At 46.9% G+C, this 22966-nt stretch overlaps 3 protein-coding genes across 13 annotated transcripts in view; 1 reads left to right on the forward strand and 2 right to left on the reverse strand.

The window, feature by feature from the left end:
* Positions 1-399: 399 nt before the first annotated feature.
* On the reverse strand, positions 400-4862 carry atp5pf (ATP synthase peripheral stalk subunit F6). 4 transcript variants are annotated; one of them, XM_064310095.1, is made up of 4 exons: positions 4667-4862; positions 2553-2717; positions 2278-2402; positions 400-520 (listed from the first exon to the last, which is right to left on the reverse strand). In XM_064310095.1, the coding sequence occupies exons 2-4, from the start codon at positions 2714-2716 to the stop codon at positions 489-491; spliced, it is 321 nt and encodes a 106-aa protein (XP_064166165.1). In that variant the 5' UTR covers position 2717; positions 4667-4862; the 3' UTR covers positions 400-488. The 4 variants fall into 4 exon arrangements, with proteins under 4 accessions (XP_064166165.1, XP_064166163.1, XP_064166166.1 ...); XM_064310093.1 differs by having other exon boundaries at positions 2553-2720; positions 4667-4861; XM_064310096.1 differs by lacking the exon at positions 4667-4862 and adding an exon at positions 3552-3686.
* gabpa (GA binding protein transcription factor subunit alpha) lies at positions 3812-9597 on the forward strand. Of its 5 annotated transcripts, XM_064310084.1 has the most exons (11): positions 3812-3944; positions 4025-4128; positions 5924-6019; positions 6132-6276; positions 6362-6461; positions 6548-6793; positions 6877-7071; positions 7213-7269; positions 7458-7595; positions 7862-8054; positions 8490-9597. In XM_064310084.1, exons 3-11 carry the CDS (start codon positions 5943-5945, stop codon positions 8710-8712), a joined length of 1374 nt encoding a protein of 457 aa, XP_064166154.1. In that variant the 5' UTR covers positions 3812-3944; positions 4025-4128; positions 5924-5942; the 3' UTR covers positions 8713-9597. The 5 variants fall into 5 exon arrangements, with proteins under 5 accessions (XP_064166154.1, XP_064166157.1, XP_064166156.1 ...); XM_064310087.1 differs by having other exon boundaries at positions 3849-4128; positions 6563-6793; XM_064310086.1 differs by having other exon boundaries at positions 3849-4128; positions 6362-6446.
* Positions 9598-10700: 1103 nt separating this feature from the next.
* Positions 10701-22966, reverse strand: part of LOC135240525 (amyloid-beta A4 protein-like) — a 32909-nt gene continuing 20643 nt past the window's right edge. For 2 of the 4 annotated variants that reach the window (XM_064310083.1, XM_064310080.1), the window contains 10 exons: positions 21389-21522; positions 20810-20884; positions 19855-20013; positions 18067-18195; positions 16853-16952; positions 15960-16175; positions 15524-15577; positions 15304-15395; positions 14440-14586; positions 10701-13949 (listed from right to left, as the gene is read on the reverse strand). In XM_064310083.1, coding sequence (XP_064166153.1) covers positions 13848-13949; positions 14440-14586; positions 15304-15395; positions 15524-15577; positions 15960-16175; positions 16853-16952; positions 18067-18195; positions 19855-20013; positions 20810-20884; positions 21389-21522 — 1208 coding nt within the window. In that variant the 3' untranslated portion in view covers positions 10701-13847. Of the gene's footprint in view, positions 13950-14439; positions 14587-15303; positions 15396-15523; positions 15578-15959; positions 16179-16852; positions 16953-18066; positions 18196-19854; positions 20014-20809; positions 20885-21388; positions 21523-22966 lie in introns of all 4 variants that reach the window. The other 2 variants (XM_064310082.1, XM_064310079.1) reach the window with 1 other exon arrangement.

The raw sequence follows: 22966 nt of genomic DNA on the forward strand, positions 1-22966 counted from the left end.
TCCCCCATTTCCCATTCACAGTTACATTTGTGACACAATAACCTGCATTATTGAGACAAGCCATAGTCATTACTTTTAGCTTCAACATCAGTCTAAACTGTAGTTCTAGTGTGGCAACCAGCCTGAAGTCAATATTAATAACCAATATGTACAGAATATCAGAATGGACAACAGTTTATTAGCTGAATACACTAAATGAGCAGTCTGTGTTGTGACATTTTCTGTCCTTCTGGGGGTGACTGCCTGACCTCCAGTTAGGCCAAAGGACAGAGTCGGCAAGTTTTAGTGTGTGTATGCACAGGCTTTCAAATGCACAATAGTCCTGCAGATCATGGTTCAGGACAACCCTCGCTGAAATAAGCTTACTGTTGAAAAAAATCCACCACAGAGAGACAGTGCTTCATAAGAGTTTCATTTATTAAATAATAATAATAATACTAATAATAAGCACTAACATGTAAAACAGAAGACATTAGGATGAGGATTCCTCATTTGGGTGCCACTTCATCCAACTTAGGCTCTAAAGAAAGAAAATACATTTATGATATTGTTATGGAAATTACCAGAATCTCCACCAGGCTTTCACCTTTTCTCTTCTGTTTTCTGTTATTTGTTAAAGGAGTTACCTGGTGATTTTCACATTCCTCGTTTTATGTCTATTTGCAAAGAGGCATTGACAGAAACACAATGAGCAAAGTATTAAAATGTCCGGTTCTGTATTTTGGAGAAATTGCGTTTAAATTCATCGTCCTATTTTCAACCGGTGAGAAGTTGTCATTTGCTACGTCATGAATACAGTAACCACTCCATTTCCACGCCGTAAAGAAATCTGACAGGAAACACGTCCTGCTGTTCAGACAATGCAAATATTTGCTAACGTTAGGTTCACTTAAATTAAGTGGCTTTAGATTATTTCTGGTTAAATTCATTTAGCTAGCTAGCTAACGTTAGCTAGCTAGGAGGTTCGCTTTCATAGGCAATGTTATCGATAACGTTAGCTTGCTAGTTTGCTTTTATAGTTGTGCTTTTATCTTAACTTGGCTAGCTAGATAGCAAAAATTATAATTGGATATAAGTCAACGTCCTTACCTTAGCTATCTATCGGTACTTGATATACTACTAAGCTAGCTAGCTTGTGAAAATTCAGTCTCCCAAAAATAGCGCTTATCATGGGGCTAGCTATGGTAACGGGGCACGGTCTGTCAATCATAGCTAACTGACAGTTCTCATTACCACGCCCAGACGGTTCGGGTGAATTTTTATCGTGGGAAATTTAGGCTTAGAAAAATATGTTTTAAAGTACATTGAAATGACTGAAGAATAAAAAAATTATGCACATTTGTTTTGTTGTTGCCTGAAGACAACTGGGAAGTGTCACATTCAACCACCATGGTACTCCTTTAAAGAGTTTTTTTTCTGTTCAGCACAAAAAACCTCTTTAACAAATAAAATAACCTCCTTATCAAAATGAATACACTGCATAAAGGATTACACTTAAAATCTAGATAAGTTAAAGAGTTTGGTGTTTGGACAGGAAATCCCCTGGGGAAAGGGCCCCAGTGTGGTCTTCACACAGGAAATGAAGACGCTGCACATCGTAAGATACTCCACAAGACTCCCAATGAACAGCTAACGTGTCTTTTCATTCTTTCCATGTTGTTATTCTATTCAACCACTGCATATGGGGCAGATCGCTCAGTGGGTTAGTACCCACTGCGGGCAGAGTGAGTGATGGGAGTGGATGGCACAAAAATGGCAGAACCTCTTAACATTCCATTATTTGTTTTTCCAATTAGCAGGCGAAACCACCATCTGAAATGATGGTCTGATTGGTTGATGATACAATTACACCTACGACAGTCGGCATCACAATTCCACATTGCATGTGCTTCATATAGTTTAAATAACCTGCTTTGCATAGAATTAACAAAAATCTTTTATTTATCAAAAAAAGAACTTTGGGGGTTAAACGCACTGTGTAGTTACACCTTATTTTTTTACTTACTAACTTACCTATGAATACTGTACTTAACTTAATTTACACCATCTCCTCCCTGTTTTTTGCAGAGATCCCAGAAACCCAAATGCAAGTATAAAATGGCACCTATTCACTTCAAAAGATCTAAGGGACAGTAACCGTAACAGAGTACTTCGTAAATCTTGTGTTAAATTTTTCCACCGTTCACAATAGAAGCATAATACTTTCGTGACTCCAACACGTATTCAGTAAACCTGGAATGTGGTAACGTTGTATGGACCAGCAATAATCCGACTCACCTGGGAATTTGAAGCCTGGGAATTTTGTGAGGTCACCACCACCGTAGAGCCGCTGCAGTTTGGTCATCTCCTCAGACAGGTTCTTCTGATAGTCAGGCCCAGCATCCACTATACCCCCCGATCCCCTAAGAAGACAGAACAGCCAACCAGAGAACTGCTATTCCACCCTGGTTCTGAAGCTCTGCGGTGTCAATTCAGCCAAAGCCACATTTTAACGGACATTACTGTGTAAGGAGTGTCCGGGGAGAGAGGGAGACGCTGCCTGTCCTGCTCACTTGCTCCTGTAGTCTCGAATCTTGTCCAGGAAGAGTTTCTGGACGGGGTCCAGGTCCTTGGCCCGGTTGAAAGCCACGGCGGAGAGCCCCACGTTCCTGCGGAGGGTCAGCGCTATTGCGGAGCGCAGGAGGGAGGAGAGCTGGAAAAGGCGGTTCAGCGCCATGCTGCTGCATGACGCACAGGGAGAGAGAGGCAGAGGGGTCAGATACACACCTGTACTGTCAGACGGGCACTTCTGGTTCCTAAATAACCCATGTGAGAAGAAAAAAAGGCATGCTGAAGTATACCATTTTATACTTTAGAATATCTGAATTAGTTTACATAATTATGCTTCAAATATGCAGAGTATAGGTACTTAACCTAAGTGCATCCGTAAATATTCCATCGTAAAAATGGTAATACAGTATGTAGGCTTAAATTATATTTAAAATGACCTGGGTAGGTCGGCTGGGACAAGAGTGTCCGATACGCATCAACAGTGTAACACTGACACACAGGTGACGCGGCTAGGCCAGTCTTTCGTGCGTAGCACTAGCAGCAGAAATACTGAATAAATTGCAGGAAAACAGATTTACAACATGATGAATTTTAAAGTTCACTAAAGTATACACAGACAAAACGAATGAAATGTGTTGACACAAAACAATCTTAAAATAGGTTGAATGCGATTCTGTACGTAGGTTAACAGTGGCACCAGACAGGTAGCAGTAATAACCAAAACTATCACAGAAACTAATCCCTGTTGAGTACTATTAACAAATAACCAACCTTACAAAACAACCATATGACACCGAGCTATTTAGTGATGAAATTGCAGGCACCCACACAAATCGCTAGCCAGACACGGTTTCACAATAACACAAATCTTGCGTTTGGGTTCTTACACGCTAATAAGCACGCCATAAACATCCTATGTAAGTTTTATAACCAAGTGTTGGTCTAGCTGCAATCCTAACGGTCAATTTACATGTCTAATAAACTAAAAAGCAAACAGTCACCTTGCAGTTGACACTCGTCCTCCGAGCTCGATGTACCAATATGGCTGACGGACGAGTGCTGCATTGTGGGTGCTACGCAAATTGTAGCATAGTAGCTTAGCCAAATGCTTTCCCCAAACGTACGTTCCTTTGAGGACATCGGACCCGCGTAATACCTAGATAAATTTAAACTTTGAAACAGTTTATTCAACTGACATAAATTCTCCATTCTTGATTTTAAGCTTTATTTTCAAAAGCTGCGTCAAAAATGATAAACTTTGTACCTAGCTATGTAGTCCGAAGTTTTTAATTTTATGAATTAAAAATATCAGCAATAAAAAAAATATTATTTTGCATCTTTCATTTTAAATAATTGCATGAGACCATACATGTGAATTGCAGCGATGCCAAATGGTCAGTAAACTCAAAACATGCATACACCGTTATGTTATTTCGCTAGCTAACTTACCCCCTCCCCCTCCAATCTTACGCAGACCAAACAGTGTGAGTAAGCCTCGGAGGGACTCTACCATCACTACAACCGAGGGTAGCTAGCTAGCTGTGTGCATCACGTTTTTTGGATATTCTCTAAGAAGAGGTACGTTTGAAAACAACTCAAATATGCATTTAATCTTTATTCACTTCGTTTCGTTTTACTTCCCACACTGTTGGCGGGCAGCGACCGCGCTATTTAACTTTAGCGCAGCAGCCAACTCGCTAAACTGGCACTCTACAGTTTGTCAAACAACTACATTGGGGTTTATTTGCTTTAACGTTACGTAACTAGCTAGTTAGTTTGTATAAGTATTCCAATTAAACTAGCAAATATACGCAACTTAAAGAGCAGCTGATGTGTTGTGTTTTACTTTATCTAACGTTGCATGATAAACAGCTAATTAGCACAAGACTACTTAGCTACACCAACGAATAAAGACATATTGGAAAATAGTTTGTCTAGTAAGTGAACGTAACGGAAAGGCAAATATAAGCATAGACATGGGTTTATTGCTAGTGAAAGGGTTGTTGGTGTCTATCGTTACCGTGTCAGCGAGCATGCAGGCAACGTTAGCTACCGCAGCTCGTGATTAACGTTAACGCGGCAGCTAGTTTGCTAGCACTAGGTCGCTTGACTTTACCTGGTTCTGGAGTGGAACAAGTATCTGTGATGACTACCTATGGTCGGAATGCATGTAATTCTCGTGTTAATCTAGGTGGAAACAATGAATTTTCTTTTTCCTAAACTTTCCTTGGTCCACCCGCAGAAATGCCACCGAGTTCTGGAAATAAATCTTTCCTGCTTAGCTGCCGCCGTTGCCAGGATTTCCGGCCTGCTTTGCATTACCCGTCTTTTGTTTTGTTTCCGTTTCTTCCATTTCCGTTCTAAGTTTCCACATTTGAAAGAAATGTCCGGTGTAGAATGGACCTCTATATTGCACCAAAAATACAGCGATTATTTAATCAGCTGTATTCTTCTTTTTATAATCGATCGGAAATGTGTGACTCTCTGTACACTGTTAGCCAGGGCGCGGTTCCCCCCCTCAGTCAAGAAATCCGGCCTCTTTTGGCAAATAGTAGCTAGCGGCCTAAAAGTTCAGTCACTTAGCTTGTTAGCTAAATTTATAAATTGGCATACAACACAATCGTGGGGGCTGTGCAATCTGTGTGTATGGTTAAATACTGTATACCGAATACATTCATGTGTATTTTAGCTAGTAAATAATCGGTAGGCCTAATAGAACACCAAGAAGCCTCGGTGTTGCGTAGGACGCTATTCGCGCGCCTAATATTCCATGAACCCGAACGTAGGAATGATCCCAAATATTACCCAGGTAGCTGAGTTACTTACCAGGGTCTAGCACCATTTACCCCCTGACGCAGACAACCTAACAAGAGTGTTGTGTACCTCTGTCTTATTTAAAAAATATTACGGCTAACATAGTTAACCGTTGGAAAACCAATGTGTTCTATATCTAATGTTACTGTAGTAGTATGTTCTACAGTGCTTCCATGATATTGAGATTGCCTCAGTATTGTGTTTTTATACAACCGTGCATTGGAAAAGTCGAAGGTTTTTCACCTTAGATTTTTTGTTTAACATTTCACATAATTAAAATTTGTGTCAAAAGCACTGCAGTTTTAAAAAAAAGGCATGATTTTAATCATATTGGTTTCATATAAAAAATAATGGTAATAAGGTTTGTATATTCAATCCCTCAAAGAAGTTACTGTACCATTTGCATGGATTTTACGAGTTTTAATTTCTCTCCTCTCTTAGGCATGTCTCAGTTTTTATTATAATCCTGCACAGTGTCACACACAGTTTCGCAAACCTTGTACAAACGTTCCCACTCTGTTTCTCCTCTGGTGTATATTTGTGAACTTAAACTCTGCAGGCTCAGACTGGTGTTAGCAATGTCGAAAGGCGAGACGGAGGAGCTGATAGAGATAGAGATCGATGGGCAGGAGAAGCAGGAGTGTATGGAAGAGGGGTGAGTTAATTATGTCTGCGCTTACATGTATGTGTGTGAATTCTCTTTATTGGTTGTTACACTCTTTGACCACACAATACTCCAGTCCCAGTGATATTCTACATGTTTGTAGGGTGGAGGAGCAGACCATCGCAACTGCTGAGTTTGTCACACAGGCTATTGACATCAATGAGCCTATCGGTAACCTGAAGAAGCTGCTGGAGCCTCGCCTCCAGTGCTCATTGGATGGTCATGAGATCTGTCTGCAGGACATTCAGGTATGCCGCACCTACATTTTGGACTACAACTGGGATGTCTGTGTATTTGTATGTCTGAACTCTGGCCTTCCCTCCCTCCCTTTAGCTGGACCCCGACCACAGCCTCTTTGACCAGGGAGTGAAGACGGACGGCACGGTCCAGCTCAGCGTTCAGGTCATCTCCAGACAAGGTATCACATGCGCGGGTAACTGTCTGCCGCGGTTCGAAAGGGCGCCGCCCTGCTGGACGAGGCCGGGGGTTTACGCGTCTGACGGCCCCGTGATCCCGCAGACTCTCTCGCTCCAGGTGTGGAGCCCAGGCTGAACATCCTGGAGATCGTGAAGCCGGTGGAGACGGTGGAGGTGGTGATCGACCCGGACGCGGCGGCCGGCGAGGACGGCCAGCTGGTGGAGGACGGGCAGGTGATCGCCCTGGACCGCTCGGTGGTGGCGGACGAGACGTCGGAGCAGGTGACGCGGTGGGCCGCCGCCCTGGAGGGCTACCGCAAGGAGCAGGTTCGGCTGGGCATCCCGTACGGTGAGTAGGCGCTCGCGCGCGCCCCTCTGTCGACGGCGCCGCTCTCGGAGGCGATGAGACGCCTCAGCGCTCGTCTCTTGCAGACCCCGTGCAGTGGAGCGCGGATCAGGTGATACACTGGGCGGTGTGGGTGATGAAGGAGTTCAGCATGGTGGACGTGGACGTCGGGGGGATCCACATCTCCGGCCGAGAGCTCTGCGCTTTCACCCAGGAGGATTTCCTGCAGAGCGTCCCGCACGGAGAGATCCTGTGGAGCCACCTGGAGCTCCTGCGCAAGTGTGAGTAAAAAAGCGTGTGTGTGTGTGGGTGTGTGTACGGGGGGGGGTGTTAGCCCGACTAGTGTAGCAGAGTTGTGTGTGTAATTGATGAGGGAGGTGTGGTACAGACATTGTTGTGACTGCTGTGAATGCTTTCTGCAGATGTGCTGGCTAGTCAGGACCAGTCTGGCCAGATCGCCACGGTGACCATTGACCAGCGTGAGTTTCTTCTTGGTGCCCTAGTTGATTTCCTAACCTCATTTGTGTGAAATCATCTTTTGTTTTTTGTGGATCATCACACTTTTTCTTGTGTGAAGCCTCTGCGTATGTAACGCGTCATTTCTGTGTGTGTATCGTCTGTGTGTGTAATGTCCTGTTCTGTGTGTTAATGGCTCTCTCTTTCACAGCTGTGCAGATCATCCCTGCCTCTGTGCAGCAGGCTCCTCCTGCCACAATTAAGGTTCTGACCACCAAGCAGAGCAAAGTCCAGCGCTCACCACGCATCTCTGGAGGAGAGGACCGCAGCTCACCGGGGAACCGCACCGGTACTGAGAGACCTGTGTGTGTCTGTCTGAGTGTGTGTGTGTGTGTGCGCGCGCATGTGCGTATGTGTGTGCACGTGCATATGTGTATGCGCATGTGTGCGTGTGCGCACGTGGGTATGTGTATGCCACTGTGGCTGGTTGGGTAGTGTTTGTGCTCCCTGTGTGTTCTGGGCCCATGCTGTGTTTGGCTTTATGGAAAGCACAGGGTGTTCCTAAACCAACACGCTCATGCGCACTCCTCTCCCCCATCACCCCCCGTCTCCCAGGCAACAACGGTCAGATCCAGCTCTGGCAGTTCCTGCTGGAGCTGCTGACGGACAAAGACGCCCGTGACTGCATTTCCTGGGTGGGGGACGACGGCGAGTTCAAACTGAACCAGCCCGAGCTGGTGGCGCACAAGTGGGGCCAGCGCAAGAACAAGCCCACCATGAACTACGAGAAGCTGAGCCGCGCGCTACGGTCAGTCTCTGCCTCTGTCTGTCTGTGTATGTCTGTCTGTCTGTCTGCCTGCCTGCCTGCCTCCCTGCGTGCGTGTCTGTCTGTCTTTCTGTCTGTCAGCGCAGGTGCATGCTCAGCTCTTTGTCCATCCGTCTGTCTGTAAATACTGTCCGTATTTTTTAGTCTGTCTACCAAGATGTCATTCTTCTAAGAGCACAACGTTTATTTGTTAAGATGATTAGCGATAAACGGCATTCTAAGGCACAGTTGCTCTTCATAGCCTTTTTTTATGTATTCCAGTCTGGAATGGATGATCGTGTCTGCTCTGTGTTCCTGTGTCTCTCCTGCTGTTTTATCTTGAGTCAGACCTCACACAGTACGTCTCGTCTCTGCAGCAGATTTGTGTCCCGCCGCTCAGTGCTCTCTAACAGTAGCGGTCTGCCCTCGTCTTTGCAGATACTATTATGACGGGGACATGATCTGCAAAGTGCAGGGCAAGCGCTTTGTGTACAAGTTTGTGTGCGATCTGAAGACCCTGATTGGCTACAGTGCCGCAGAGCTCAACCACCTGGTGACAGAGTGCGAGCAGAAGAAGCTGGCCAGGATGCAGCTGCACAGCCTGGGACAGCCCGTCGCCACGGTGACGCTCGCCACCACCGCCCTGGAGAAGGACAGCTGAGGCGAAGGAGGGGCAGGGCAAAGGGTGGGCGGGGGGTGGGTGCGGGGGGGGCGTGGCTAAACCGCAAGAACAACCAGCCAGCTCGCTGTCTGCACACGGCACACGCTGGTCTTCGATTGGCCCGGGTGCCGTGATGCGTCGGGGCCAATCGCGCGACTGCCTGCCGTGTGCAGAGAGGAAACTGGAAGCCCATGATGAGGGAGGGATATTTGGGGAGGGTGCAGGTATGGGTGGGAGGAGATGAGTATTGAGTGCTCTGTGTGTGTGTGTCGTGTGCCTGTTTGGCTGTACGTGTGAGAAACGCACCACCATCGCATCAGTGGAACCGTACCGCTGTCCTCTAAAGAGGGAAAAAAGCCACATCTGAGACTCTGACACTGCGTAAGTTTCTATAGATCTGTGGCCTAGCGTACTAGCTCCGAGTCTCTCTGATACAGCCATCCTTATTGTGTGTGTGTGTGTGTGCGTGCGTGTGTGAGAGAGACAGGGCTGCCCAACCCTGTTCCTGGAGATGAACCACCCTGTAGGTCTTCATTTCAACCCTGATTTGGCACACCTGATTTTTCTAATTAGTAGCTCAACAAAATCTCTAGCTATAGCATGAGGAGTGCTTTGTCAGGGTTGAAATGAACCTACTGGACAGTAGATCTCCAGGAACAGGGGTGAGCAGCCCTGCCTCTCACTGAGGGCTTCCAGTCCTGAGTGAATGAGACTTGTATTTGGCTATGAGTGAAACCATTTGTAGCATTTCCATTGTATATACTCCATGTTTTTGATAACCGCAAGGGCAGTGTATCCTCAATTGAAGTTCTTTCTTTTGGAGATTTACCCAGTGTGTGGACCTTTCTTGTTCACCAGGGGGCAATAAAGAGGCATCTTTTCTTATCCGTGCGTCCGTCTGAATGATCTGTTCCTTCTGCTGGGCACTCGCCTGTCCTGTAGAAAGACTTTACTCTGGCTTTTAACACAAACATCCATTTTTAAAAAATGTGTACGTGCGAATTATCCTTAGACATAACTTGGGGACATCGAGTTCAATATCAGGGTAACAAGATTTGTTTAATACTTGTCCTTAAGAGGTGTTGCTAGGTGAAGAAAATTCCATCAGACTGTTTCTTAAAGCTTGTGAACTTACCCATATTTCATATTTCAGCAGTATTTTCACCTACCACAGCAGGCAGCCAAATCAGTAGTTGCAAAAAAACAACTATACTATTGAGTCATGAGACGTGCCAACACATTAAACCCAGGGATATTTTCAAAAGAGCAAGAATTTTAAAGAGCTTTAAAAATATGGATTTTTTAAACAAACACTGCTTTGATATTAACCCTGTTCATTTGAATTCATTTAAAATAATTTTCATCTCGAAAGCAACAAATTCCTTAAGTGCCTACTATAGGAGTATTTGGTAGTGGTTACTTGGAGACGGTTTACTTTGCGTACGTAACGTGACACTCACATTTGAACCAATCTGCAGCTCCACTGTTCAGTTGGCTGCCAATCAGAAGTGACATTTGAAGTGAATGTTCGTACTGTTAGAAGTCATACTGTCAGACCTTCAGCTCTGCTTTTTAGAAATATCATGTAATTTCTGTAAACCTATTTTCAGGACTAATTATTATTCATTACTAATTGGTCTTAGGCACAACCTAGTATTGTATTTAACACTGTAATCCTAAAAGGTATTTCTGAACCAGGTTAATCCAGATTCTTTACCAAACACTTTATTAGAATTTTACTCATAAGCACCCTTTACAGCAGACAGCCATCACGATTCTGCCTCAGAGCTGTCTGTTCAGATCCCCTGGGATTTTCAAGCTGTAATGCATGTCGCTAAGACGGTAGCTAAGTTCCCCTGGACAAAGGGCTACAGAGATTGAAAAGGAGCCGACGTACGAGTGAATTTTCACTCGGGTGGAGCTGTGGGTAAACAGGAAAGGAACATTACGCAGCCACTCCCAAATATCACCACGAATCTCAGGGAGGATGTATGTACATTTTGAACTTTATTTATGTAATACAGTGTAGAAAGCTTTCCCTGTCAAAGCAAATGGTTTGTACAGTTGCACAGAAAAATCACAAAGGAAAAACCCTGCTAACTCTACTGCCCCCTACTGACCATCGCAGGCACTCCATAACAACACTAAAGAAACAACGTCACAATACAATAATTCACTCCATCACCGCACTTCCTACTCCCACCCCCTTCCTTCATTCAGGCATTGGTACAGTTCTGATGCCTGCTAGAGGTTTTCAGGCATTGGGTCAGTCCAAATCCCTGCTAGAAAAGGCGTTCCTAATCGATAAGACACACCCACCTTTTTTACGAATACCGCACCTGTCTGAAGGGCTTTGGTTTGTGTGTTGTGTAGTGTAATGCCGGGGAAGCTTATGCAACAGCGTAACAATCACATTCAATGATAATGGAGGCTTTTCCTGCTTCAACTAAAAAAACTACAAATCCATCTGCATACTACGTTTCCCACACTCTCCACCTGTGTGGCTTTATAACATTGTACCTCCTTCAGGAAAACTGACTGTTTAGTGGCTAATGTTGCCCTCACTTTGGAAATCGGGGGGACAAGGGAATGGACCCCTTGGATTCAGTTATGACTCCTCATCTTAATTTCCTGTCCAGGGCAACACGGGAGCGAGACAGGGCACTGTGGTCGTAGAACAGGTATACTGAAATCTGGCCCTCAAGGTCAGTAGTACTGCTGAATGACTCTTCTGCCTGGTAGTCCACAGCCTGGGGGCCAGATTTGAGTATCCCAGTCCTAGAGGACGGAGTGGACACAGACTGCAGTGGGGAGGAGCCAAGTGATCGAACTGCTAGCTCCTGCATTACTGTAGGGTGAGCAGTTACACGCTCTTTGCCTATGACTGTTCCAGCCCCTCAATTCTTCATTTCATGAAGGTGACTTCCTGCCTTTCAGGGATCTTCAATTTGGGGCCAATTACATTCAAGCAAACATTACGCTCAAAAAAAAAAAAAAAAAATCAATAATCATTTCGAAGCAGTTGCCTTTTCTGCCTACACATTTTTTCACCTTTTGAAATACGAAACATGAAAAAGCTATAGATTGTAACAAAAAGAAAGATGTCCTTAAATAAGCTATTGATTTAATGATTTCTCCTCTTGCGCATGGACTGAATTGCTGATGATTTCTGTATGACCGATTCAACTTTTCAGATGCGCTGTCAAAAGGGATGGACTGTCTCCTACATAATCCCATCCGTCGATCATCTCTAGTCTTATGTGACAGTTAACTGACCGCCAGAGCTTTAGGGAACTGGCTAAATTTCCAGACTGATGACCCCCCCTGAAGGTGAGAGGGGTGGGGCTATCTCTGAGGCCTGGGGCAGGATGGTGGGGGGCAGGACAGGTGCTCCCATATGAACTTGCCAAATATTGATACATTCAGTACAATATACTGTACTCTGATATTTAAAAGTTGTTGATAAATATACTAGAGTAATCTAAAACAAGAGAGGGGTGAAATGAGAGATGGAGGATCAGCACAGGAAGGCAGGGGTGGGGGAGAGGGGGGGTCCATGTGTCAAATCTGTTCACCAAGGCCTTTTATAACCTTATGAACCCTACATGACACACAAGATGGGCCGGAGGTGTGTGGCTATGGTGTTCTGGGCAACAGGTATAGGTTTCTAATGAGAGAGAGAGGGGTGGTTGAGGGAATTGTTTTGTCATTGAAGTTCACTCCCCCTCCTTGGCACCCCTGAATATGATACACAGGAAAGGAGGGAGGAGGGTTCAACCACTGTTTTCAACCAATTTCTTTTTCATATATGAAATATGCAGACACAGAAACAAGAACGGAGAATATGCTCAATCCCACTACAGTAAACCCACCCCTCCCCCCCACCTCCTGAGCTTCTGAAAAAAAAAAAAAAGCAAAATAAATTTGAATAAAGACCCTCTAAATAATATACTCTCTGAGAATGCATAGTAAGCCAACAAAATAAAACTTTCAATTAATTACACACTTACTGCTAGCCAACCCCTTGCAAACCATTCTGCATTCCCATCTCTGACCACTAGAGGGGGCATGGCATGATTAAAAACAAAAGCATCAGTTTCTTAAAGCATGTCTCCATGATAAGAGCAGACCACATTCTGAATTCTTTTTTGTTTTCTTTAAATCACGTGATCACAATACACTAAATTTACAATCCTGCTAAATTACACAATCTCTACTTGAGAAAAGACCAGTCCAAGTAGCAGAACAAAAATCTATTTTTCTCTCGTCATTATAGTCATGCACTAAATAGATACAGTTAGTCTCGGTCACTAATTCAATACATTTCACGCAAATAAAAAAATCCCCCCCTCCCCCCACACTTTTCCTTCAGTGTTTTTTTTTTATATTTGTTTTTTTCTATTTTGATTGTTTTTTGGAAAAACAAACGCAAAACAGCATAATCCTAAAATAAAGAGCTCGGTGAAGAGCATCGTTAATATTTTTCCCCACTAAGAACCAGGCGTGGTCAAACACAGCACAGCTGTCATCCAAGCACACAGAGAGGAGGGAAGGAGGAGGAGAAGAGGGGCGGAGAGACTGATGACTTTTTTTTTGACCTCCCCCCACCAACCTATTCTGTAGGAATACACTAGTGTAGGGGCGGAGCAGGACAGTGTAAGGGACTAAACAAACTGACATACAGAAGAACGCACAGATCTGCACCAATCACGACAGAATATCCTACAGAGCAGCGGACCAGGGGCTCCAGACAAGCGGCTAAATCAACACCGCCGCGTTTTTAAAAGCTTCCAGAGATGGAACTCCATCTCCATCGTGACAGCAGGGCAGGCCAGTCAGAAGGAAAGAAAAGAAAAGAAAATTTAAAAAGAAAACGAACGCTCAAGTCAATCGCAACTGACGTGAAATTACTCAGCCACAGGAAAAGCACACATCTACTGGCGCTGGCAGCCGACGCCAGTGGCCGTGCTCACTGATGTGGTGACGAAGCGAATGACAGGGAATGTTGTGTGCGTCTGCCCTGCCCACACTGTCCTGTAAAAAGCTCTCAGACTGGGGTTAAAGGGGGGATGGGGGGGGAGGGGTGAGGGAGGGAGGGGGGGAGGGGTTGCGAGATGGCGTAGTGTGCCTGGCCCTCAGTTCTGCATCTGCTCGAAGAACTTGTAGGTGGGGTTCTCATAGCCGTTCTGCTGCATCTTAGACAGGTGGCGCTCCTCTGGGGTCACTGCGGCATCCACCTGTTCACAGACGGACACAGAAAACACTCGTTCCCTATCGCCAGTGCTCCACATTCCACCCTCTGCTCCATCACTCCACCCTTCCCATCATCTCTCTTCTATCATTCCATCCCCTGCTCTATCCATCTACCCTTCCCTCCATCTCGCTTCCATCATTCCATCCCCTGCTCTATCCATCTACCCTTCCCTCCATCTCGCTTCTATCATTCCATCCCCTGCTCTATCCATCTACCCTTCCCTCCATCTCGCTTCTATCATTCCATCCCCTGCTCTATCTCTCCAACCTTCCCTCCATCTTGCTTCTATCATTCCATCCCTGCTCTATCTCCCTCCCCTCCATCTCTCTTCTATTATTTCATCCCCTGCTTTCTCTCTCCAACCTTCCCTCCACCTCTCTTCTCTCCCTCCCCATCTCTCCTTTAACACTCCACCCTCCCCTACAACTTCTCTCCATCTCCCCCCTTGATCAGTCGCTCTTCCCCTCCCTCACCTCTATCACTCCGTGGTGGATGGATGTGTACTGCTTCTTCCTCAACATCACCAGGGTGATGACGATGACGGTCGCTATGACGACTCCGCCCACCATCAGCCCGATGATGGCTCCCTTGTTGGAGCCCACGTCCTCGGCGAAGAAGACCTGGAATGAGGGAGGGGTTTAAATCATCACCCGGACGGAGGAGTCACGCGTAGCGGTCGCTGCACGCAGATGCCGATGACACGGAAGCTGGCGGGGACGTCGGTATTGACAGGACTTTTAAACCCCCATAATCCCACTCTGCAGAACAGATGGTGCGCGCGGACGTGACACATGCTCGCTCATCGCGGCGGGCGGAATGATGTGAGGTTCTCTCAGGAAGGAGGACAGAGACATCACGCTGGTCTCAGCAGGCCGCGGTTACTATGGCAACGCTACCTTTCAACTCAGCGACAAGGACAGCTGGGAACCATCCTGGCCTCGGCTCATGATTTGGGATCCAATCAAATGTACTCCATTTTGTGGTGTGTGTGTGTGCATGGGTGGCACATACAGTTTATATGCGTGTGTGTCTGTGTGTGTGTGTGTGTGGTGTACTCTGTGTGTTTGTACAGTGTGTGTGTATGCTGCATGTATGTAGCGTATGTACTGTGTGTGGTATACGCCCTGTGTATGTAGCGTATGTACTGTGTGTGGTGTACGCTGTGTGTATGTAACATATGCACTGTGTGTGGTGTACGCTGTGTTTAGGTAGCGTATGTACTGTGTGTATTTAGTGTATGTACAGTGTGTGGTGTACGCTGTGTGATTGTACAGTGTGTACTGTGAGTATGTAACGTATGTGCTGTTTGTGATGTAAGCTGTGTGTACAGTATGTACCAGTTTCTGGTGGTGTACTTCATATCCAGCACTCTGCCTCACTTCCGAATCCATCCTGAGCTCAGGAACCTCCTCTGGCTTCAGACCAGACCCTGGACAGAGAGAGAATGTACTGAAAATCACACACGCACAACTGCATGTACACACACACGTGAGTGCGCGCACATACACACGCACGCAAGCACACACGAGCACGCATACACAGATTACAAGCACATGCCTGGTCGAGTAGGAAGTCCTCTATCAGGGGCAGGGCGCACATCAACTGGTTCAACTGGAAAATAGAGAGAGAGAGAGAGAGAGAGAGAGAGAGAGAGAGAGAGAGAGAGAGAGAGAGAGAGAGGAGAGAGAGAGAGATAAGAGAGAGAGAGAGAGAGAGAGAGATAGAGGAGGCATGATGGAGAATGAGAGAGAGAGAGAGAGAGAGAGAGAGAGAGAGAGAGAGAGAGAGAGAGAGAGAAAGGTGAGCATCAAGTATTTATAAATCATGGTAGTGTATGCATTATATAATATCTGCTATTAACCATGCAATAAATAAAAGCATGATGCTCATTATGATTAATTATAGCTATTGATACTGCTATTAGTCTTTTCATAGTCACTGGAGAATAGCACTTTCCGTTGCTATGGGGATCCGCGTTACGGCGTTGGGTTACCCTGGTTCTGAGTGTTGGCCTGTCCGAAACTCTCGGGGTGGATGAAGCCCAGCCCGTCCAGGCCCGGCCCCGCCTCCTCAGGGGGCAGCAGGTCCAGGGGCGGGGTGCTGTCCGGCAGGTCGGGCATCAGGGCGTCGTTTCCGTAGCTCACCCTGACATCGCTCTGCAGGGACGAGATCTGCTGGGACATCTCCGACTGCTCCCTCTGCAGCAGCTCTTCTGCGCGGGAAGGAGAGGGAGAAAGGAGGAGGAGAGAAGAGACGAGGAAGAGAAAAGAAGGATATCAACATGACAGAATTGAGAAAAATAGACTGCAACAGAAACAAGACAGAGGCCTGATGGAGGATAGAGGAGGAAGCCATGGATGGCCACAAATAAACTGATGGACTTTCAGGACTAAAGAGGCAGGGAGACGAGTGTAAGAAGAAAGGAGGTGTGCTGAGGAGCGTGCGAGTAGGGAGGAGGTAAAAGGAGAGGAGTGAGTAGGGAGGAGGTAGGGAGGGGGAGAGAGTAGGGATAGGGGAGTGAGTAGGGAGGAGGTAGGGAGAGGGGAGTGAGTAGGGAGGAGGTAGGGAGGGGAGAGAGTAGGGATAGGGGGTGAGTAGGGGGATGTAGGGAGGGGGAGTGAGTAGGGAGGAGGTAGGGAGGGGGAGAGAGTAGGGATAGGGGGGTGAGTAGGGAGGAGGTAGGGAGGGGGAGAGAGTAGGGATAGGGGGGTGAGTAGGGGGGATGTAGGGAGGGGGAGTGAGTAGGGAGGAGGTAGGGAGGGGGAGAGAGTAGGGATAGGGGGGTGAGTAGGGAGGAGGTAGGGAGGGGGAGAGAGTAGGGATAGGGGGGTGAGTAGGGGGGATGTAGGGAGAGGGGAGTGAGGTGCTGCATGGGGAGAGACTCACCCACTTGGTCCTGGATCTGGTCGGCGAGGCCGGGCACTTTGTACAGCAGCCCGAGAGACTGGTTCATCCTCTCCTCGATCACCCTCAGGTGGGTCAGCACCTGGGGAAGGGAGGGATGACATCACGGGTCGCTCACGCGGCTCGAGTTCATGCACGAGACTGCAGTGCATCTGCTGACCAGCAAATCAGCAATCACACCACCCACTTCCCGCAAAGTGCCCACTGTGAAGACCAAGGCCAACTGTTCGCACTGCCACCACTCCCACGGAACATGACGTCTGCATAAGCCTCCCAGCACAGCCAAGCACTCTATGGAGTCCATTGGCATCTATGAATGCGGCTTTATTGCTTAAACTGTACCATTTATCCTGCGCGTGTATCATAGTGATACAGCAGTCACATGACATAGGATGAGTTTCCGGAATGTTAGCTATGTGGAATCATGTCATTTTATTACATGAATACATATTTTAGATTACTGATCTTGAAATGCAAGATATACTTTATGTACGATTCCGAAATTTTATGAAATAATGTTTGTTTTATGATTTCGTAGCCGTCAAAAAGACCTTAAGGCGTTTACAACAGGGGTGAAAGCCTCAAAGGCTTGGCATGGTTCACATTAACACTACATAGGATTTCAATTGACAAGGTTTCACGTTGGCAGGTGGAAACTTTGTTTTAGTTGCCATGTTACAGAAGAGACCCCAGTTTCATGTGATCTTGCTAAGCTAAACGTCCGACAAGAGACCATGAGGCACAGTTCTGAATATGCAAGAGCAAACATACTCTAATCTAAAATGGCTTTTATTAGTTAATTTACCATGCTGAAAAGAAATAATTACATGCCATTACCTGATAAATATGAAAAAACATTAACTGAAATAGCACTTCATTATTACACGTAGAGCATTTTAAAAGCATCTGAAAAGGGATGATTCATCCTGTGGTTTTCCTTAACACATAGCTAGTTTTTCTCCTACATTTGATATGCTGAAAAGAGGGGTGCACTGTACCAGCTAGCTGGTTTCAAACAAATACTGCTATAATGCAGCATGCATACACAACGACACCGTGCATTATGACATTACATGCATGATACAGTACGTATACAGAACGATACCACAGATTTCATGCATAGGCATACAGCATATGCCTGATACGGTATGGGTATACAGCGCCTCCCTGCAGGTTGGGAGGGGTTTGGGCGGTACCTGGGGGCGGATCTGCGCTGCCTTTTTGGGGTCTACCATGCGCACATGCTCAAAGTGCTTGAGGGCGTGCTGTCTGTCTTTCTGCTCCGCGCGCACATACTTCTTCAGCAGACTGAAGACATGGCGGGGCTACAGAGAGAGAGAGAGAGAGAGAGGGGGAGAGAGGGAGAGCGGGAAGGAGAGAGTGAGAGAGAGAGAGGAGGAGGAGAGAGAGAGGGAGGGGAGAAAGGGGGGGAGGAGAGACAGAAAAGGAGAAGGAGAGGGGAGAACATAATGGAAGGAGGGAGAGGGGAGGGGGGGTTTTTTTAATAGGCTTAAGTAAAACCGACAGTAAACTGGAGTCTCTTAGACAGAAACGGCTGTGCCTGTACAGAAGGAGATCAGAATCCAGGAGGACTGTCTCCCAGGGTCACTGGGTCTACATGTCCTGTTGTTTGTGGAGCGTAAAACACACAGTGTTTCTTTTCACATACTCACCACTGATATGGGACATGAAAATGACAGAGGACGAGGTCAACAGCGAGATACAGACAGCTTTCATTTTGGGATATCAACCTTCAGCTGATAAAGGAGGACTTGTTCAGACATTTTGGATATTTCTCAACGGTGGGCAGTGGCATATCATTTCAGCTAAAACATCTTAACAGCACTGTTGCCCTGTACAGCAGAGTTGTGCATAGTGGTGAATATTCAGAATAGGGTAACTACAGCTATGTACAGAGTTGCATGTGGTGGTACTGTATATATATATATACAGAGCTATGGGTACTGGTATACGTACACAGTTGCGGGTGGTATATGTACAGAGTTGTGGGGGGAGGTATCTGTACAGCGTTGCAGGTAATTGTGAAAGTACAGAGTTGTGGGTGGTGGTGTATGTACAGAGTTGTGGGTGGTGGTATATGTACAGAGTCGTGGGTGGTGGTATATGTACACTGTTGCGGGAGGTGGTATATGTACAGAGTTGTGGGAGAGTTGCGGGAGGTAGTTTATGTACAGAGTTGCGGGAGGTGGTATATGTACAGAGTTGTGGGAGGTGGTATATGTACAGTCTTGCGGGTGGTGGTATATGTACAGAATTGCGGGTGGTGGTATATGTACACTGTTGCGGGAGGTGGTATATGTACAGAGTTGTGGGAGGTAGTTTATGTACAGAGTTGCGGGAGGTAGTATATGTGTAGAGTTGCAGGAGGTGGTATATGTGTAGAGTTGCAGGAGGTGGTATATGTACACAGTTGCAGGAGGTGGTATATGTAGAGTTGTGGGAGGTGGTATATGTACAGAGTTGCGGGAGGTGGTATATGTACAGAGTTGCGGGTGGTGGTATATATACAGATTTGCGGGAGAGTTGCGGGAGGTAGTTTATGTACACTGTTGGGGTGGTGGTATATGTACAGTCTTGCGGGAGGTGGTATATGTACACTGTTGTGGGAGGTGGTATATGTACACTGTTGTGGGAGGCGGTATATGTACAGAGTTGCAGGAGGTGGTATATGTACAGTCTTGCGGGAGGTGGTATATGTACAGAGTTGCGGGTGGTGGTATATGTACAGAGTTGTGGGAGGTGGTATATGTACAGAGTTGCGGGTGGTGGTGTATGTACAGAGTTGTGGGAGGTGGTATATGTACAGTGTTGCGGGAGGTGGTATATGTACAGAGTTGCGGGTGGTGGTATATGTACAGAGTTGCAGGAGGTGGTATATGAACAGTGTTTCGGGTGGTGGTATATGTACAGAGTTGCAGGAGATGGTATATACTGTAAGCTGGGGGAGCAGTAACGGTCAGTACCCTGGGGGGGTCGGCCTGCAGGGCGGTCAGGTAGTTCTCCAGCGCTAGGCGACGGCGGTCGTTCAGCAGGGCCTCCACGCGCGCCATGTGCGTCTCCACCAACTGCTGCCTCTCGCTGGCCGCCTCCTGCTCCAGGCTCTCCACCTTCTCCTGGAAATGCTGCGCGCACCAGGACTCAATCAGCCTTAAGCCCAATGTATACCCATCACACAACACAACAACACTTTCGCTTGACAAAAATTGAGTATTTTTAACTCGCACAACACTTTTACCTCAATGTCATGCACCTCTATAATTATGTGTCATGGACACAGTCGTACGTTGTCGCGCAGTGCGATTGCGGTTTACAAATGTAAACAAACGGACAGGAGTGTTGCGTCTCGTTACCATAGAGACAACAGAACCCTTGCCGAAGCTTAAATGTCAAACGTCGTGCGACACCTTCAAAGTGTAGCATGACAAAGCACAAATTAGGCTCACAGTCACCAATGCACAACGGATAAGCAACCATTTACCTCGCGTGACCGTCAGGGTAACGAGTACACTAATGCAGCTCAGGCTAATAAATAATAAAGTATCACTTATCTACCACTGAAAGCGAGTGAGACATGGGTGAAGAAGATATGGGGGGAGGAAAGAAAATACAGGAAAGAAGGGAGAGATGAGACGGGAATGAAAATGAATTTTCAGAAGAAATTCAGCCGTAGGACACACTCAGTTCCACAGGGCCAGAGTGAGGGTGAGAGTAAAAGTCTGTGTTGCTGTCACTCCTGTTTAATGTCACTGCACGGGGAGCTCAGTAGAATCATACGAATCAAGTGCGTGGGAACTGTACTTCGGTTCGAGAGTACATTGACAGAGTTGACTATGTATTTTTGCGTTTATGACTATAACGCCAGGAACGCAAGCCTCATGCGAACAGTTGTGTCTCTGAAGGTGCCTAAGAGAGTCTCACCTGGATGACGGCCTTCTTGTCAGCACGCGGCAGGCTCTTCGCCTCTCTTTCAGCCTCCTCCCATTCTCTCATCACCTGGAGAGCAGAAGAACAGTGTCTTAATGACCTCCAGCCACGTCTTTCTGAGTAATGATCTGATGGAGCATTGGTCAGCAGTCAACACCACCTTAAGGCTGGTTTTCAGTGACAGGTAATTGGTCATTTTGATAGCCTATCGCCTTTGATGTCACGACTAGCTATGTTAAAAATGCAGATTGCTTGAGGGCTGCTGCAAGCCAGCATTCTTAGAATGTATCATAGGGGACACTGCAATTTCCTAAATTGCAATCACAACAATTGCAATTGTATTTTGAACACACATATATAAATGCAGTGCTGTTTAAGACATTATCCTTTCACAGAAAAAGTCTGTGGCAAAATCAATATCCTGAATGAAAATCATGCATAACTATACAAAAAAGCCACTTTATTTCACTAAATATCATTGGCTCAGGTGATGATGATGAGATGAACGAGCAGTGTGGGTAAAATCATTCTTCACACCCTGCTCACTTAATCGGCGGTCAAACGCTCCCACACCTGAGACATTCTCTCCCTGTGCTTGGCCTCCAGGCTCTCCTTGGCCTTCTGGAAGTGGGCATGCTCATTATCATCCCCGGGGGTCTCCAGGTAGCGGTCGACTGCATCAGGTGGGCTGGGGGCAGTGGTGGGTACTGAGGGGGGAAGGGGGGAAGGGGGGGGGTGAAGACAGGGTAGGTGGGAAGGGTCGGGGGGTATGCAGGATTGGTGTCACGACAAGGTAGGGACAGGAGAATTGAAAAGTCAGGTGGTGCTGGTAAAGACAGTCAAGTGCTGGACCTCTAGGAACCCTCTCAACCTTCGCTGGTGCATTTTCCTGATCCTACTCGGTCTCTCCCTTCCACATCTCCTGCTCTCCACTGTCTTTTCTTTAAAAAGTAAAATATAAATTGGAACCAAACGTGGGGCTGAGTATATCCAACTCCCAACCAAATTTGGGGGGGGTCCAATTATCTGCAACTGACTAAACCCTCCCATGCCCTGGGAGATGCAATCGCCAATTGTGCGTTATCCTACGAAGCTACCAGCCACTGTTAGCACGGTCCGGATTTGATCCAAGGCCGTGAGGCTCATCCAAGCACCGCAGTAGGGTGCCTTAACTGAATGAGCCACCTAGCAGCCTATCTGTTAGCTCTTAGCATCACCTTGTATCCTCCCTTGAACATCTCCCTGAATTCTCCATTCAGACTACTCGCTCTCTCCTATCCCGCTATGATCTCCACATGCTTTTTCCTTACCCCACTTGTTCCCTTTACTCAGAATCCCTTGTTCACTTACACACCCCTCTCCCTCTACTCAAGCTTCATCCTGTAAGCTCAAAGCTTCACCATGAACTCTGTTTTCTTCTCAGACACACACACACACACACACAAAGTGAGGACACACAGTGGTTAGCACAGCAGGCAGATCACGGAGAGAGTGAATGAGAGAGAGAGAGGTTAAAGGTGACAAGGAGGTGTGCGCAGGTCACACAGACAGACGTACTGAGGGTGCCCCCCTCCCCTCTACTCCCTCCCCCCCACAAAAAGCAGCAGGTCCCGTGTCTCAATACAGTTCAGTGCACTTCACAAAGAACCAATTATGTTCCCAGCAGGAGAGGGGATTTAGTAGTCGGCTGTGATTGAGATCAGTCATGCGAGGCCAGCTTGCCCTTAAGACGGCAGGAACACCTGACTCCACTTTAAAGCCGAAATGCAGCACCGACACAATGGGAGCTGTATTCGCCGTTGGCCTTGACCCAATAAGGAAACCAGGCACCGGAGCTCTGGCTGTGGCTCCGGAACCCAGAATGTTCTGTAGTTCTAGGCTCCGAGCACACTGCGTACGGTGGACCTGGGCTCAGATCCCACAGCGTGCCGCAGTTCAGGGCTCTGAATGTGCCGGGTAACAGCAGGAGGTGGAGTGGGATGGGGACAGATCAGATAAAAGATATTTTGCCGCGTCAGAACAGGGACCGCCGGTGCGCGACGGAGCCTCGTTCTCACACACTGCAGCATTTTCGCACAGCCGACACGCTCAACCGAGCGGAAAGTGCCGGGGACCGGGGCGGTCCGTGCGGGCGGCCTTACCTCTTTCAGA

The sequence above is a fragment of the Anguilla rostrata genome, chromosome 15 (assembly GCF_018555375.3).
Source record: "Anguilla rostrata isolate EN2019 chromosome 15, ASM1855537v3, whole genome shotgun sequence".
Taxonomy (NCBI): Eukaryota; Metazoa; Chordata; class Actinopteri; order Anguilliformes; family Anguillidae; genus Anguilla; species Anguilla rostrata.

What these genes read in the sequence shown, in the direction of transcription:
- atp5pf (XM_064310095.1), bottom strand. Translation starts at nt 2,716, where the DNA reads ATGGCGCTGAACCGCCTTTTCCAGCTCTCCTCCCTCCTGCGCTCCGCA. An exon ending in ATTCGAGACTACAGGAGCAA is followed by an intron (nt 2,403 to 2,552) that starts GTGAGCAGGACA and finishes CTGTCTTCTTAG; the next exon opens with GGGATCGGGGGGTATAGTGG. An exon ending in CCCAGGCTTCAAATTCCCAG is followed by an intron (nt 521 to 2,277) that starts GTGAGTCGGATT and finishes TTCTTTCTTTAG; the next exon opens with AGCCTAAGTTGGATGAAGTG.
- gabpa (XM_064310084.1), top strand. Translation starts at nt 5,943, where the DNA reads ATGTCGAAAGGCGAGACGGAGGAGCTGATAGAGATAGAGATCGATGGG. An exon ending in ACAAGGTATCACATGCGCGG is followed by an intron (nt 6,462 to 6,547) that starts GTAACTGTCTGC and finishes GTGATCCCGCAG; the next exon opens with ACTCTCTCGCTCCAGGTGTG. An exon ending in CCTGGAGCTCCTGCGCAAGT is followed by an intron (nt 7,072 to 7,212) that starts GTGAGTAAAAAA and finishes TGCTTTCTGCAG; the next exon opens with ATGTGCTGGCTAGTCAGGAC.